The sequence below is a fragment of the Sander vitreus genome, chromosome 12, assembly GCF_031162955.1.
Source record: "Sander vitreus isolate 19-12246 chromosome 12, sanVit1, whole genome shotgun sequence".
NCBI lineage: Eukaryota > Metazoa > Chordata > Actinopteri > Perciformes > Percidae > Sander > Sander vitreus.
Window position 1 is genome coordinate 26,169,292 of NC_135866.1, and position 15,299 is coordinate 26,184,590.

Here is a 15,299-nt window from a genome sequence, read left to right on the forward strand (position 1 = left end):
CTGCTGCTTCCTGGAAGCCGACAAGCTTCATTCTGCTTCTTTTTTTTTCTTCTTCTTCTTCTTCTTTTCTGTCAGGCACCGTGTTCCTGCAGCTGCCGTACTCCAAGAGGAAGTACTCGAGCGGGCAGCAGCGCAGACGCAGGAACTCCACCACCTCCAACAGCCAGGGGCCGTTTGGCGGCGAGGAGCGGGTCGGTTACTACTGGGCCTACAACACCATGCTGACCAAGGCCTGGAGGACGGGCGTGCTGGGCGACGAGAGGCTCGCCGACCGCCTGCTCAGAGACTTCACAGACTTCTGCGCCAACAAGGACAACAGACTGCTCCACCTGTGGGACAGCTGCCAGGAGAAAATGAACGCCAGCGCTCCCTGACAGGAAGCCGCAGGAAAACGGGACGTAGATCACGAGAACTTTATTTATCTAGCAAAATGTTAAGACTCCGAGTCACACTCTGCGCTGTGACAGGCCCGCTGCTCCTCCGACTGAGCCCCGATACGAATCAACCACTGATCCCTTTGGATGTTTACAGCTAGGGCTGGGCAATAATTCAATATGATCATTTATTGTCTTTCAACGGAATCATATCGTGATGAAATCATATATCGAGATAACGTGATATACAATCACGTTGTCTAAATTGATAACATCGCATACTAACTCCATTTTCTCAGAAAATCTGTTCTGAAACATTTTGAAGGAATATCATTTGAAGAATTGCAGATTTGTTTTAACACACTATTTGTGTGCATAAATGTAAACATAGTCGGTGTATAGCTTGACATTTTTTTTTGTTTTTTCTCTCTGCAATTTCACTTGAAACTGTCAAGTACCACATTACTGATGACTATATTTTCTAAAATCTCATTGTTAAAAGATATTTTGTGAAAGCACCAACTGTCAACCCTCCAATATCGATTATCGATATGTATTTGGTCAGGAATGTCGTGATATCTGATTTTCTCCATATGGCCCAGCCCTATTCACAGTATTAAATGCTTGTCTCTCTTGACATTTTAAATATCAAAGTCCTTTTTGCTGTTGTGAACAACTTTCACAACAACAAAATTCTTCTTTGCAGGTGCGTTGGAAGATAACTTTCATTTGGAAAACAGGAACAAATCCCGCACTCTGCTCTTGCTATAGCATCGCCGTTTATTTACAAAAAAACATTTGGTTCCCTCCGGACCTTCACCGAGTCTCTTGATAGCCAGAGCAGAGTGAGGGATTTGTTCCCTTTTTTTTTCCAAATATCAAAGTCATGCCTTAAGAGCAGAGATTAAATGATGTGTTCTGTTAATTCTTTGTTTATTGACACAGTATAAATAATAAGACACTTTTGTATTCTTTGACCAGTGAAACAAGGAACTCTGCGTACCTGTTAAGCACCAGACAGTTTTAGACTTCAACTGGTTTTCACGTCACATCCACCTGACACCACTTCCTGTTATTTTTCAGCCAGTAGAGTCACAAGCAGTGTTATATCGGGACATGGCAGATCTGTCTCTGAGTCATTTGGTTTGGACAAAGCAGATCTGAGTAGATTGTTGAAAATCTTCCCTTGTTGTTTTTCCAAGCGTCATTGACGAAACAAAGTTCCAGCTGTGTGTTACCACAGGCGGGGCACGTCCGTTCATCTGTCACTCTCTGACCCTGAACGCTGCACTCTAATGTCCCCATTGGAAACAATCTCACCGCAAGACCAGTTTAACAGCTGTTCTGGCGCTTTAAAGGACATCCTCTTCCTCAACAGAACTAGTTTGCCCAGTTGTCATGCAAATTTTTGGAACACTTAAAGGTCGGTTTCTGTTTTTGCTTAACCCTTGAGCCTCACTATGGACATTTTTGGCTTTTTCATTTTTCGAGCATTTTGGCTGTGTTAATGCGTATGACATTGTTTGGCATGGTTGTGAGTTTTTAAATTTTTAAATTTTGGAAGTTCAACCTCAGTTCCTATAGTCTGTGTCCACGACGTTCCACTTCCAGGATTGCTCCGTTGCCACCGGAAATTCCTCAGGATTTCACTCTTTTTTTTTTTTGGCCGGATGTCCGTCACCTTCCGCTTTCTTTGTGTTGGCATTTCTGAGGACTGTGGTTAACTGCTCCTCAGACCTCTGCAGGGTAAATCCAGACAGCTAGCTAGACTATCTGTCCAATCTGAGTTTTCTGTTGCACGACTAAAACAACTTTTAAATGTACACGTGTTCCACCAAAACAAGTTCCTACCCGAGGCTTTTTTGCAGCGGCACCGTGGTTCTGCCCGGAGCTTAGCTCCGTCCATGACGATTGCGATTGGTTTGAAGAAATGACAATAGGGCTGGCCTCTAGCTCATCCAGTAAGAGCGTCCTGCAGCGGCGCAGGTTCGAATCCGACCTGCTGCCCTTTGCTGCGTGTCATCCCCCGTCTCCCTCCCACCTTTCGTGTCTCTCCACTTTCACTACTTAATAAAGGGAAACGCCCCAAAAAATAATCTTTAAAAAAAGAAATGCCAATAAACCAGTAAACCAAACCCTCCTCTACAGCGCTGTGGAGGAAGGTCTGGCAAACCGAGACTACAGTTCCTATAATAAGTCTACAGTATAATAAACTGTAACCAAAACAGACAATCAGACCCCAAAAAATGTTTGATCCCACGGCAATTACAGCATTATATCATACATGCTTTTTTCCACCAGATTGAGCCATTTTCTTACATTTGCCCTATGGGGCAAATACATGTTATCCTGGTTTCCATTCGGGGCGTTGCTGCTGTATTATGGAGCACTGCAGTGTTTGATGCAATGCATAAAAATCAATGTTTTGACATATCCCAGAACATAACGTTACTAGAACCCTTTTTTCTCGTGTTCCGACTGGACCAATTTTGGGATTTTTAAGTCCCTCTGGCCGCAGTTCCTGTAACTCTTTCAGCTCCTACTTCAGGGCAGGGTCTTTTCCCTTTTCAGCATAGGAACCTAGGCGAACGAGGGTCGGGTTTCTGGTAAAGACAGACCAACAACCGGACAATTTTAACAATTTCTGCCATCTTATTCATCACTAATTTCACTTCCGACAACGTTTTAGGCGAGAAATTAACTGTTTAGATTTCGAATATTGGCAGTCTTACGTAAATTGATGCCGAATTGACAATTTGCTTCAAAGTTTTCGGAGTTCAGAAGCTCCATGAAGTGAGGCGACAGCCAGCAAGCGCCTGCCCCGGTCCGCTAGCTCGTCGCTCGGCCAGTCATGCTCAGACACCCCGCTGTGAGCTGGAGGTCTCTCAGACCGCTCTCGTAAAAAAGAGGCTTTTATTTCGCCGTTTTAACGGGAACCTGTGGTTAACTGTCTTTTCGGAGTTAAACTCCACAAGCGTGTCCTGCGGCTCGCCAGCCGTCACACTCACACACACACACACACACACACACACGTCCACGTCCACAGCGCAGCAGGCAGAGGCGGGGGAGAGGGATACCTATGGCCACTTCCCCAGTGCGAATGCAATTGGAAAAACCGGTGTTGGGGGCGAGGAGTTAGATCTGTTTAGAAGTGGACTGTTCCTATAACTACGTTCCTGTAACTACTTGGTCAGAAAGATGTAAACACATTCAAAGGGTTAAAATTCTGAAAATGAATGAATATTTGGTAGTTAGGATCAGGACTGATTTTGATTAAGAGATTAAACTCAAGGAAAATTGAAAATGTTAATATTTAATTTTATGACAGACATTTTTGTCCTCCGTTTTCAAAATGAGGCAAAAGGTTTAAAATATTTGTTTGTTAATACAGGTTCATTCTTCTCACGGTGTGGTTATATACGTGCTTCACTTTTTTTTCTAAAAAGCTGAGTAAATGACTAACAATTCAGAATTCAAGTCAAACACGGACACATTTGTAGTTGCACCTTATGAAACTTGTTTAATGAGTGTCTCTTTATGAAACAACACAACCAGAATCCTAGTCAAGTCACTGCAACAGAGACATAAAAAGGAAGTAAAAACATAACGTTATAATAGTGATGAGAGGTCACAGAGAGCTTTTGGTCGAACGCGACAAACACTCTGCTCTGATAGTGAACCAGTTTAATTCCCGTATATTGTTCACACACATGAATACACAGCGTAGCATTGATTCCTTTAAAGTATTCATTTTTATATCAAATACAATTCTGCTATTCAAGTTTCTTCTGATTATAAAAAAAACCCTTTATATCCATATTCCATTTGATCTGAGATTATATATATATATATATATATATGCAAAACAGTAAATGTACAAAGACAAGTGATTGAACTATATCTTATATAGTTGTGGAAAAAAACAAATAGGAGTGCTTTATCTAAACCACAACAATGAGGCACAAACACAAGTTATCCCAGAATGCCTACTGTTAAACACTTAAAGCCCCTGACACACCAACCCGACGGCCGACCGTTGGCAGAAAAGGCAGTCAGCTCCCCAAGGTCCAAAAAGTGGGGTTAGCGCTCCACCAATCAGATTGGCCATTGAGTCCGACTGCCCGCCCTCCAACCCAGCAAGTCAGTTCGGCCAAAAATGAAGGCCGACGGCCCCTCCGACTGACGAAGGCACGGAACACACCGAACAGACTCGAGTCACCGACCTCGCCAGACTGTCCGACGGCCGATGGTCGGTTTGGTGTGTCAGGGCCTTAAGATCACCTGAATGGGACTTCGCTGGGCCAACAGCGGTACAGTGAATGCCTCCCAATCAGCTGAGAAAAGCTGAACGTGCCGATTCCCTGGTTGTTTTCTGCTGCTGCAGTAACATACAAGACTTCATACAAGTTCTTATAACTTCTTGTTTAAGAGTCGTCGTAGTGCGTTGTAGCAAGGCCTTGATTCTCCTCATCATGACTGTCTGGATTTCAGAGTCAGTTTCCATGCGTCCGTCGACAGTCGGTGTATAAATGTAGTGGTTCATCAGTGTGAGGAAATATAGTGCGATGACCCTTTAATGCAGCGTTCTAGAGCTGCAAAGATGAATCGATTGTCAACTATTAAAGTAATTGCCAACTCTTTTGATAATCGATAAATAGTTTGAGTCCTTGTTTTCTGAGAAAAAGCTAAATTCTCTGATTCTAGCTTCTTAAATGTGAATGTTTTCTAGTTTCTTCACTGCTCTGTGACAGTAAACTGAGTAGCTTTGAGTTGTGGACAAAAGAAGACATTTGAGGACGTCGTCTAGGGCTTTGGGAAACGGACATTTTACAGACCAAACATTTAATCGAGAAATCGACTATGAAAATAATCGATAGTTGTAGCCCTAAAGCATTCCACTTAGAAACTCAGGAATGATTTTTGGAATGCAGATGTCATGTCACATTAGCAGAACTAAGTACTGACGAGACATCAGCTGATAGGACACTGACTTTACAATGGTCCCTGCTTCTTCTTTGGTGTTCCTGAGCTTGGTCACTTGAATACATCACATCCATGCTGTATCTGCATACTTTTTTTTGTCTCTGATGATCGTTAGTGAAGCAGCAGGACAGCAGTTCCCTTTTGAAGTGATCCAGGCCAGCCGACGGCTGCGGTCAGGTCAGATATCTGCTATGAACAGTCAGTGTGTTCCCAGTCTTTCCTCTCATGCTCTGTTCTGTCTAACAGACATGTAATGAAATAAGCTGCAACTAAAGACTACTTGTGACCTGGGAACCTGTTTTCTCATCATTTTCCAACGTTCTGTATAATTGTATACAGGCTGTCGCTGATGGAAAGTCAAACAAAATCAAACCTAAAAAGCACCCAAAGCGTATTCCTGCTCACAGCTCTGTGGTGACGCAGTCGACAACTTGGTCACAACCATGGAAATAAAATGGATAGAAAGGGCATTGAACTGTTGGCCGTAGTCATTTGATTGGTACACAACAGAATGGCGACTGTTGTCATGGTGACAATAGCGTTAAAGCTATAGTGCGTAGTTTCTGTCGCCCCCCATGAGGAATTCTAAGTAACGACAACAAAACTGTCGGCGCGTCCACATAATACAAGCCTTACGTGACCGCGCACACGGTTGCTAGTAGCCAAGGAGGACACGGAGGATTAAAAAAACATGATGGACTCTTCAGAAGAGGTCATTATCTTCACTCGAGCTTCTGCGCGGGAAAGTAACCGGACGCCACAATCTTCTGAACACAGCCATACTGAGAAATACAGAGAGAGTTGTGTGGAGCTGATAGTCTTAATTAGCTTTGTAGAAACTCATTTGGCAACGGCTTGGATCTAACAGACGTTTACTAATATCTAAAAATTACGCACTAAAGCTTGAAGTTAAATTGACTCATTTAGCGGCTGGCTCTCTGCCTCGTAACGTTGCTACTCTACTGCTCGTCTGATCTGTCTTATAACTATTTTGTGTGTGGGTTCTATGGACATAAAATTAGGATTATAGTATAAATATGTGAGAAAAAAAAGTGTAAAATCCTAAAGATTTCAAGATTTGTACGAATGTGTATGGAGGTTCAGTAATGCAACAGAAAAGCTTTCATTGGCCAGTATTAGCAGCTTCATTTCATGCTTCATAATCACCAGCTCATTCATCAGCTGCTGGGCTCCCCGATAATTAGCAACGTCCAATCATTTTCATGCAGGTGTAGAGCGTGGTCATTCTAATTCTCACTGTCTCTGCTGATAAACTCCAACGCTGTTGATTTAACTACGATTCAATGTTCATGGATGTTTTGTTACTGTGGGTTCAGACAGAACGCAAAGGGAATTTTAGAGGCAGCGCGATTGCATATTAAGACAATGGAAGGCACAAATTAGCCAGGGGCAGCATAAACTGACCCAAAGACACATCTGCAACAGCTGAAAATATTTCAACAGCCACCGAAACAAACCCTGTGCCACCTGTGCCCTCAACTGTAGTAGATATTTGGCTCTAATACGTGTTGAAAGTGGGTAAAAATCCATTAAAAAAGCTATAGAAAGGACAGCTAGTGCTTGGTGAATTACTCACCACTACACAATAAAATTAACCTATAATAACCTTTTTTTTTTATATAATTACCGGGGACTGGGATGAAAATAATTTTTGGAACATGATGAGAAAACTGGAAAAATGGTTTCCCAGGGACTTTATCAGAAGTGATGATTGCACCAGTCGAGCAGACAGTCAGGAATTCCCCTGGGGCTTTTTTCCTGAAAGACTAGAGATGAATCTTCAAAAGAAACAAAAGTGAAAATCCTTCTTGTCCTTCTGGATGTCAGTTGTTGTAGGGAAGGGGCGGTCAGTTGACTCTGGCTGCATCCATAGAGATAACTGGCAGACCACACACACACACACACACACGAACTAAGCAGTACATAGAGGAACAGCTATAATGAGCAAAGCAAATGCAGATCAATCGATTAGTTGTCAACTATTTTGATAGTCGATCAGAGTCATTTTTTTATGACGAAAAAGTAAAAATTATCTGATTCCAGCTTCATAAATGTGAATATTTTCTAGTTCCTTGACTCCTCTGTGACAGTAAACTGAATATATTATATAAAAACAAGATATTTCAGGACATCGTCTAGGGCTTTGGACAACACTCATCGACATTTTTTCACCATTTTCTGACGTTTTATAGACCAAACAACTAATCGAGAAAACAATAAACAGATTAATCAACATGAAAATAATTGTTAGTTTCAGCCCTTACATGCATATTAGACAATATATCAGTAGAGTTGTCCGACTCACGTGGTCTGATCTTGATTGGCCAGATGAGGATGGAGCAGAGCGCCAAAGCCGCGACGACTGCCACGCCTCCCGTCACTATGACCATGATGTAATGATAGAACCACACACAGGCCGGACAGCACACCACAGTACTGAGAGAGACAACACCGTCTGTTAGAGCACGTCACAGTCTGAAACTAATGAATGGGCTGCTTTTGATCAGACTGCCTGTGTGTGTGTGTGTGTGTGTGTGTGTGTGTGTGTGTGTGTGTGTGTGTGTGTGTGTGTGTGTGTGTGTGTGTGTGTGTGTGTGTGTGTGTGTGTGTGTGTGTGTGTGTGTGTGTGTGTGTGTGTGTGTGTGTGTGTGTGTGTGTGTGTGTGTGTATATACTAACCGGCAAGGATGCAGACCCTGGATGACCATCACAGCTAACCCATTAGCCACTTTATCAGTGAAGCTCATGGCTCCATACACAAATGCTCCACTTTGCTGCAGAGAGAGAGAGAGAGAGAGAGAGAGAGAGAGAGAGAGAGAGAGTGAGATGGAGATAAAGATAGTGGATGATGTGAAAGGACACATAACGCCTCCTATCACATACACACACACACACACACACACTTTACCGTTTGATCGCCGATGAGCTCCGCGGTCATGGAGAGCGATATGACCAGGATGGTGGCTGACCCTGCCCCCAGCAGCAAAGCGGCCCCGTACACCCGCTGACCCATCTGGCCATCCAACAGCACCCAGTAGGAGAAGGCCATAATCAGCAGCAGACCCACGAAGTAGGTGAGCTGGACCAATGGGAAGAGAGAGACACAGTCAGTGGTGGGATGTAACTAAGCACATTTACTCAAGTACTGTACTTAAGTACAAATGTTGAGGTACTTGACCTTTACTTGAGTCTTTTCTTTTCATACCACTTTCTACTTCTACTCCACTACATTCATCTGACAGCTTTAGTTACTACCTTTAAGTGAGTGTTGTACTATGAGAGCAAAGTATTGACCAGAGTCAAATTCCTTGTCTGTTTACCCAAACCTGGCCAATAAAGCTGATTCTGATATGGGCAGGAGTGAGGTTTTACTCACACATTTCCCAATGAGTTTACTGACAGGCTTCATGATGAAGGAGGACAGGAAGCCACTCAGGTACATCACTAATGGGATGGTTGCGATGAACTTCTGTTGGAGGGAGAGAAAGAATGAAATGAACAAACAGCGGAGGACAGACTGTAGCTAAGATGAAGAACATCACTCACGCCGAGGTCACCATGAACTGATCACACTTACATAATGTGAAAAAGAAGGATTGTGGTTACCTTGGGCAGCTCCAGAGTGTTGATGAGATACATTGAGATGTATGTCTGAGACAGATTGACTATTAGCCTGGTAGACATGTAAAGTAAGGCCACCTACAGAGACACACAGCAAAACAGATCTATCAGGCAGGTTTGCTGCAGGCAGTGAAAAACGTGCAACAAAAGACAACACGTGGAGACTGTCAAGCTGTTGAAATAAGAACTGCTAATTACAGAAAAAGCTTTTTCTGTCCCAATCTGCCAGTCCAAACACAAACCGACGTTTACCAAATTTTTTCCTTTCCGATACCTGAACTTGCGTATCAGCCGATACCGAGTACCAATCCAATACCAGTGTTTTTTAACATTAATATGAGCCTGCCTATGGTCCCCCAGTGGCTAGAAATGGCGATAGGTGTAAACCAAGCCCTGGGTATCCTGCTCAAGGGGGTAAGCTTCTCCTCACACCTCGAACCTCCTATGGCGCCATTTTGATGCTAACAAGCACTCACCCCCCCCCCGTTAGCATTCCATTGACTGCCATTCATTTTGATGTCACTTTGACAGCGAATAACTTTACATCTGAAGCGTTTAAAGACTATTTGTCCATTGTTTATTTCTAAAGAAACACAACAATGTATAAAAGGCTCCATTACCTTGTACCTCACATTATGGCTCTGTAGCAGACGTTTTTGTAAAAATAGGCTAAAGATTGTGTCATAACCACAGGACTTACTGTCGCACAGTAGAGGAATTACCGTATAGTACAGGAGAAGCTCACAGGTAGTTTGGACTTACATTAGCTGTTTAAGTTTAATTACTAATGTTAACTAGCATTTTAGTTAGCAATAATTAGCCTGTGTCCATGTTATCCACATATACCTACGCTCTGCAAGATTGGGAATGATTGAGATTTGTCTTAGCACAGCTACCAGAAGACTTGCAACTTTCAGACAGGTTGCTCACGTCACATTTACGTCGTCTCTCTCAGTTGGAGGCTGCGCAGTAACGGTCAGCGCTTCAGATGTATCAGAGACTTCAGATACAGTATTAGGGGACCACTAAGGCCTATATAAAAGCATCCAAAAAGCAGCATGTCATAGGACATTTAATATATATTGGTAACATTTTATATATATATATATATATAAAAATGTTAACAGCTGTGCTATGATTGCCATCATTGTTGTACGGTCTGGCTTAGGTTAATCTCTTTGTAAAACATGAACAAACACAGAGAATGAATGCTAGAGAACTTTCATTTAATATCTACTTTGGCAGTGAGTCATAACGGATAAAGAACATAAATAACGTATAGACTAACATACTCGCCGATACCAGCATTTTAGGCAGTATCGAAGGCTTTTCCGATACTGGTACCGGTATCGGAACAACTCTAATACTAAGATATTCAGATCTGGTTTTACTGGTACAATCTTCCCACCTGGTAAAAAGAAGGCTGCTGCAGCCAACATTTCCACTGCAGAATATGCATGGAGGTCCTCGGGCGGGGAAGCAGAGGCCTCCGCTCCCCCTCTTCCTCCTCCTCCTCCTCCCCTATCCTCTTCCTCCCCTCCTCTCCTCCGGCCTCCCCTCCTGTTTCACGCCTCCTCTCTGTGATTCCCAGGTGGAAGAAGACGGAGAAGAGAGCGCCGATGGCCAGCACAATCAACGCCAGACTCTGTAATCAAACACAAAAACAGCACATGTCAAGGTTTATTAGAAACTGGTTGGTAAATGAGAAAATTTAACATACAAAAACTCTCTTGTACAGTGAAAATCAAATAAGTTTTTTTTCTTATATAGCTGAAAATAATAATGCTTGAGTCTCTCTCTGTGACATGTGGATGATATATTTGGTACGACTCAGTTGCAGACTCTGTCTTAATCACATTAAAACTAGAAGTAGATGAAAAATGCATAGCAAGCTGAAAGAGGTAAAACTCAACTTACATGAAAAGGTGTTTCGAAGGGTCTATGTGTGTGCCACCGCCAACTAAAGTTACAAAAATTGCCTTGTGTTTACAATAAGAAGTGGTCGGAGCAACCACAAACGCAAGCGCAATTTCATGCCATTACGTGAACCAAAATTGCATTTGCGGCGGTTGGGAAATTAGGGTCCACTGTGAATGTGTAGTGGTCTCTGAACACGGTGAAGTGTCATATGTCAGCTGATTAAAACATTTATTCTCACCCTGAAGACGGGGATATCTACTGGTCCAAGCCCATCACTGGGGTCGTCCTCTCCGGCCTGGAAGTGGAACAGCATGTAAGCCACTGCATACACTGTGATGTTGGCTATCACTGTGAACGCATACCTGCACACACACACACACACACACACACACACACACACACACACACACACACACACACACACACACACACACACACACACACACACACACACACACACACACACACACACACACACACACACACACACACACACACACACACACACACAGACACATGGAGAAACAGCGTATTCAGGATCTGTAGGTGCTGTGTGTACTGTTGGGTGCAATCTATTAGGGCTGCCCTGAATACCATTTTTTTGTGCTTTGAAGCTTCAGTACTAATCAACAGTGAATATTCAAAGCTTCGGTGGTGGCGGCCATTGGGGGGGGATAGATCGTTTATAGATTCCAACATTTCTGACCGCACTTGAAGGCAACTCCATTTCCTGTTTTCACGGAAAAGAGACGTAGCGACTGTGCTTTGTTGTTGCAGGAAACAGTCAGCTGCAACACAAACTCTTGGGCAGTTCACTGCTTGTGTTTTAAAACTTTCTCGTGGCAGCGATGCTTCCTGTTAACTGTACGGGACTCTCACACCGCCATGGGATGGACTGACAAGTCTGATCACCGGCTACACGATGGGCCACCGCAGCGTGACATTGGGTTGCGTTTCTCCAAAAGTGGAATCTGTCTCAATTTATAGAATAGTCAAATATTTAGATCCAGCCCTACTGTCTATGTGTTTTAAACGTACCTGTATGCAGTGAGTTCTACTTTAGCGTGCTCACAGGTGACCAGCTCTGGAATGAGAGACAGGTGGGAGATCTGGGTGGCGGCCCAGCCGAACTGAAAGACGATGATGAACGGGATGAAGTAGGTCAAACTGGCCCACTGAGGGGTGAGGGGGCCACAGCCCAGACACTGGTTGAAGATGAAGGCAAAGGATAGCACCACGCTTAGTGTACCTGGATCACACACACACGCACACACACACACACACACATTAGAGCTTTAGAACGTAACCGCTGTCAAACAATCAGAAAATAAAGTGTTATCCCCCTGATTCACTGCTTTGTTCGCTCCTTGTCTTCATTTAGGTTGTAGCTTGCTCGACCACCACTGTGCTCTCTCTTTCTCAACTTTGAACAATGTGTGATGACAAAAAGTAAGCTATACCTTTACCCTTTTAGTGAAAAAAAAAAAGGTATTTTATTTTATGGCTATAGCTGGTGTATCCATTGCATATGCCAAGGTGTACTTTCATGCTTCTCTGTCTATTTTTTCAATGCAGCGATGTTCATCTGTTATAGTATCCTTGTTATGAAGCGCTGTCTGTTCTTGTCACTGTGCGTGTGCCACACAAGGATACTTGCACTTCAAGTCATTCAACTGTGACCTTTACAGTTAACCTCAGGATCATTACAGAGTCTTTTAAAACACGATCTGACCTGACCTCAATAAAATGGATCAGTATACAGTGTTCAGTATGGGAGCATAGTTCAAACAGCAGAATCATTAAAAAGTTACACAAATACCTATTATAAGAGCATGTACAAAAGAGCTGACTCACAGAAACAAGGCACAGCTTCAGGACTGCTTTCTTCCAGATTTACCTTTACTGGCTACTAGCACAATGTAAAACATTCACTGAGTACAAATTCTCTGAATTTACATTTTTCTGTTGAAGAGTAAATCATTTCTGAATCTCGCGGGGCAGTAAAGTGACGCCAGAGTGTCTATCTGTCTGTCTGACTTACCAACTAAATGCCATGTCTTCCTCTTGCCGTAGTTGCCACAGCCAGGGGTTCGGTCAGACTCGTAGCCAATGAGAGGCGTACAGATACCATCAGCTATCTGGCCAACCAACAGCAACACACCTAAACCACAGGTAAACATACACGATTCAGTAATAACCAATGGGTTACAACAGACAGAGAAGAAAGATGCATGTTGATTAATCTGTTGATTATTTTCTCGATTAATCGATTAGAGAAACTACAGAATATCCTCATTTAAAAAAGCTGGAATCAGAAAATTACTCAAAACGGATTAATCGATTATCAACATTTCATAGTTGATAACCAATCGATTAATCTTTGCAGCAATATAGTTTAATCAATATCTCCCTGGTGCAGTAGCTATGAAAAATTGCATTAGGCTTCACACAGATATATTACAGGGTTATTGTATAGGACTGCATGCAGTGTCAATGTCAATACATATCACATATACGAGATGTGTATAACGTGACTGACAGACAGACAGACAGACTACCTGCATTCGTGTTTTGGAATCCCAGTACTGAGTGGTAGAACACCAGTAGGTATGTGAACCACATGGAGGCACACAGGTCGTTCAGAAAGTGTCCCACCGCATAGCTGAGCTTCTTGAGGACTGGCAGAGACATCTCTGTGTCCGACATTATGGCTCGTGGAAGAATAAAACACTTTAAACGAAAATCGAAACCCGCGCCTTCATCAGGTACACCGTGCAGGGCTAAAATAAGTCCAATCAACTTGCTAAAGTTAGACGAACTTTTTAGACTGGGAACGGTTGAACAGAGCTGAACGACGAATGTCCGGTTCCCTTTTTCCACACGTTACTTGCGTTACATATACTTATCATGATGTTAGTCCGTTCAGCAAGATGCCCTAAAAGATATTCCCTTTCGTCTCAAAGCCAGGAGGAGCATCAGAGGACGAACGAAAACCGAAACAGAACCACACCAGAGACCAAAACGCCTCATTTCTCGCCTAACATCACATATCAACACCTAACCAACGTTCGCTGACAGAAAATAATTCGCGTACGCGAGATGTATCTCAGCTTAACTTTGCTTAACGTTGCTATAAAAACCCAAACCAAAATTCAATTGAAAGTGACCGAAATTAGACAGAACCCTTTCGAGTGCCTTCTTCTTCTTTGTAAATTTCGCGCAGCGGCGTGTAACGTTAACGTTGAATCCACCTCGGTACAGAAAACACCGAGCCGTACCACCGTTCACCTTCAGCTATCCGGCTTCAAACATATATGGCTTTAAAAATGCAAACACATGTAAACAAAAACGCAGACCTGCAATGATGATGTCAGCATAAAAAGCTAGAGGAATTGACCAATAGGAAACCCTTCTTGCTCCTCTCAGCCAATAGCAAAAGCCCCGTGGGTTCAACTTCCTCACGTGACAGTCAAAGATCGTGTATGTAACTAATCTAGCGTTCTAACGAAAAAGGTTTGAGTGATATCCCCAAATCACTTTCGCCGTTTTTTGAGATATTACATAAAGGTGTCACATCTATAAATCACTGTCAATTTGGCCACTATAGGAGGATATTATAAAAAGTATGTGCTGTGCTATCATTTTACATATTTGACATTACTCAAATCATTGTCAAAATTCAGTTTTTTAAACATAACAGCAGACAGCAGAATGTAGCGCCCACACACAGTTTCAGTTCCCTTACATCACTGCCTTGCGAAGGGGAACATGAGTAATCTTCGCAGGAAGAGTAAAGTTATTAGCAGGGCGGGTCTTGGCGTGACCATAGTGGGGTTTGGGACACTAAACTGCACGTAAACCTATGTATCAATAGTTTAGACAAAAAGTGTATATATGTGTGTGTGTGTGTGTGTGTGTGTGTGTGTGTGTGTGTGTGTGTGTGTGTGTGTGTGTGTGTGTGTGTGTGTGTGTGTGTGTGTGTGTGTGTGTGTGTGTGTATGTGTGTGTGTGTGTGTGTGTGTGTGTGTGTGTGTGTGTGTGTGTGTGTGTGTGTGTGTGTGTGTGTGTCCTTTTTGTCCTGCCAGAAAAACAAAGATTATAGAAAGAAACTCTTTCCTTCTGCTTTACCCTCCTCGGATGAGTTGCCAAGTGATATGAATATTATATTATTATTATTATTATTATTATTATATATGATCATTTTGCAAAGTTTTTCAAATTATTAATACCTGTCATGTCCATGTGGACCAAAGCATAAAGTGAGATTACCAGGACTGGATTTGAGACACCTGACACCTGTTTACCTCTGGAGATAAGGCCGGCGTCACCAGCATCTTCCACAACATCTCATCATAAAGGCCTATGGGACGTGTGTACATTT

At 42.9% G+C, this 15,299-nt stretch overlaps 2 protein-coding genes across 12 annotated transcripts in view; one reads left to right on the forward strand and one right to left on the reverse strand.

Annotated features, from left to right (window-relative positions):
• The window catches only part of depdc5 (DEP domain containing 5, GATOR1 subcomplex subunit), a 35,237-nt gene extending 34,226 nt beyond the window's left edge, over positions 1–1,011 (forward strand). For all 10 annotated transcript variants that reach the window (XM_078264877.1, XM_078264880.1, XM_078264881.1 and 7 more), the window contains one exon: positions 76–1,011. In XM_078264877.1, coding sequence (XP_078121003.1) covers positions 76–374 — 299 coding nt within the window. In that variant the 3' untranslated portion in view covers positions 375–1,011. The remainder of the gene's footprint in view (positions 1–75) is intronic.
• Positions 1,012–3,867: 2,856 nt separating this feature from the next.
• LOC144527048 (major facilitator superfamily domain-containing protein 12-like) lies at positions 3,868–14,287 on the reverse strand. Of its 2 annotated transcripts, none has more exons than XM_078264890.1 (11): positions 13,477–14,287; positions 12,960–13,079; positions 11,957–12,167; positions 11,157–11,280; positions 10,407–10,643; positions 8,984–9,076; positions 8,754–8,846; positions 8,286–8,456; positions 8,057–8,151; positions 7,643–7,814; positions 3,868–7,257 (listed from the first exon to the last, which is right to left on the reverse strand). In XM_078264890.1, exons 1-11 carry the CDS (start codon positions 13,622–13,624, stop codon positions 7,159–7,161), a joined length of 1,563 nt encoding a protein of 520 aa, XP_078121016.1. In that variant the 5' UTR covers positions 13,625–14,287; the 3' UTR covers positions 3,868–7,158. The 2 variants fall into 2 exon arrangements, with proteins under 2 accessions (XP_078121016.1, XP_078121017.1); XM_078264891.1 differs by having other exon boundaries at positions 7,684–7,814; positions 13,477–14,286.
• Between the last annotated feature and the right edge of the window lie 1,012 nt (positions 14,288–15,299).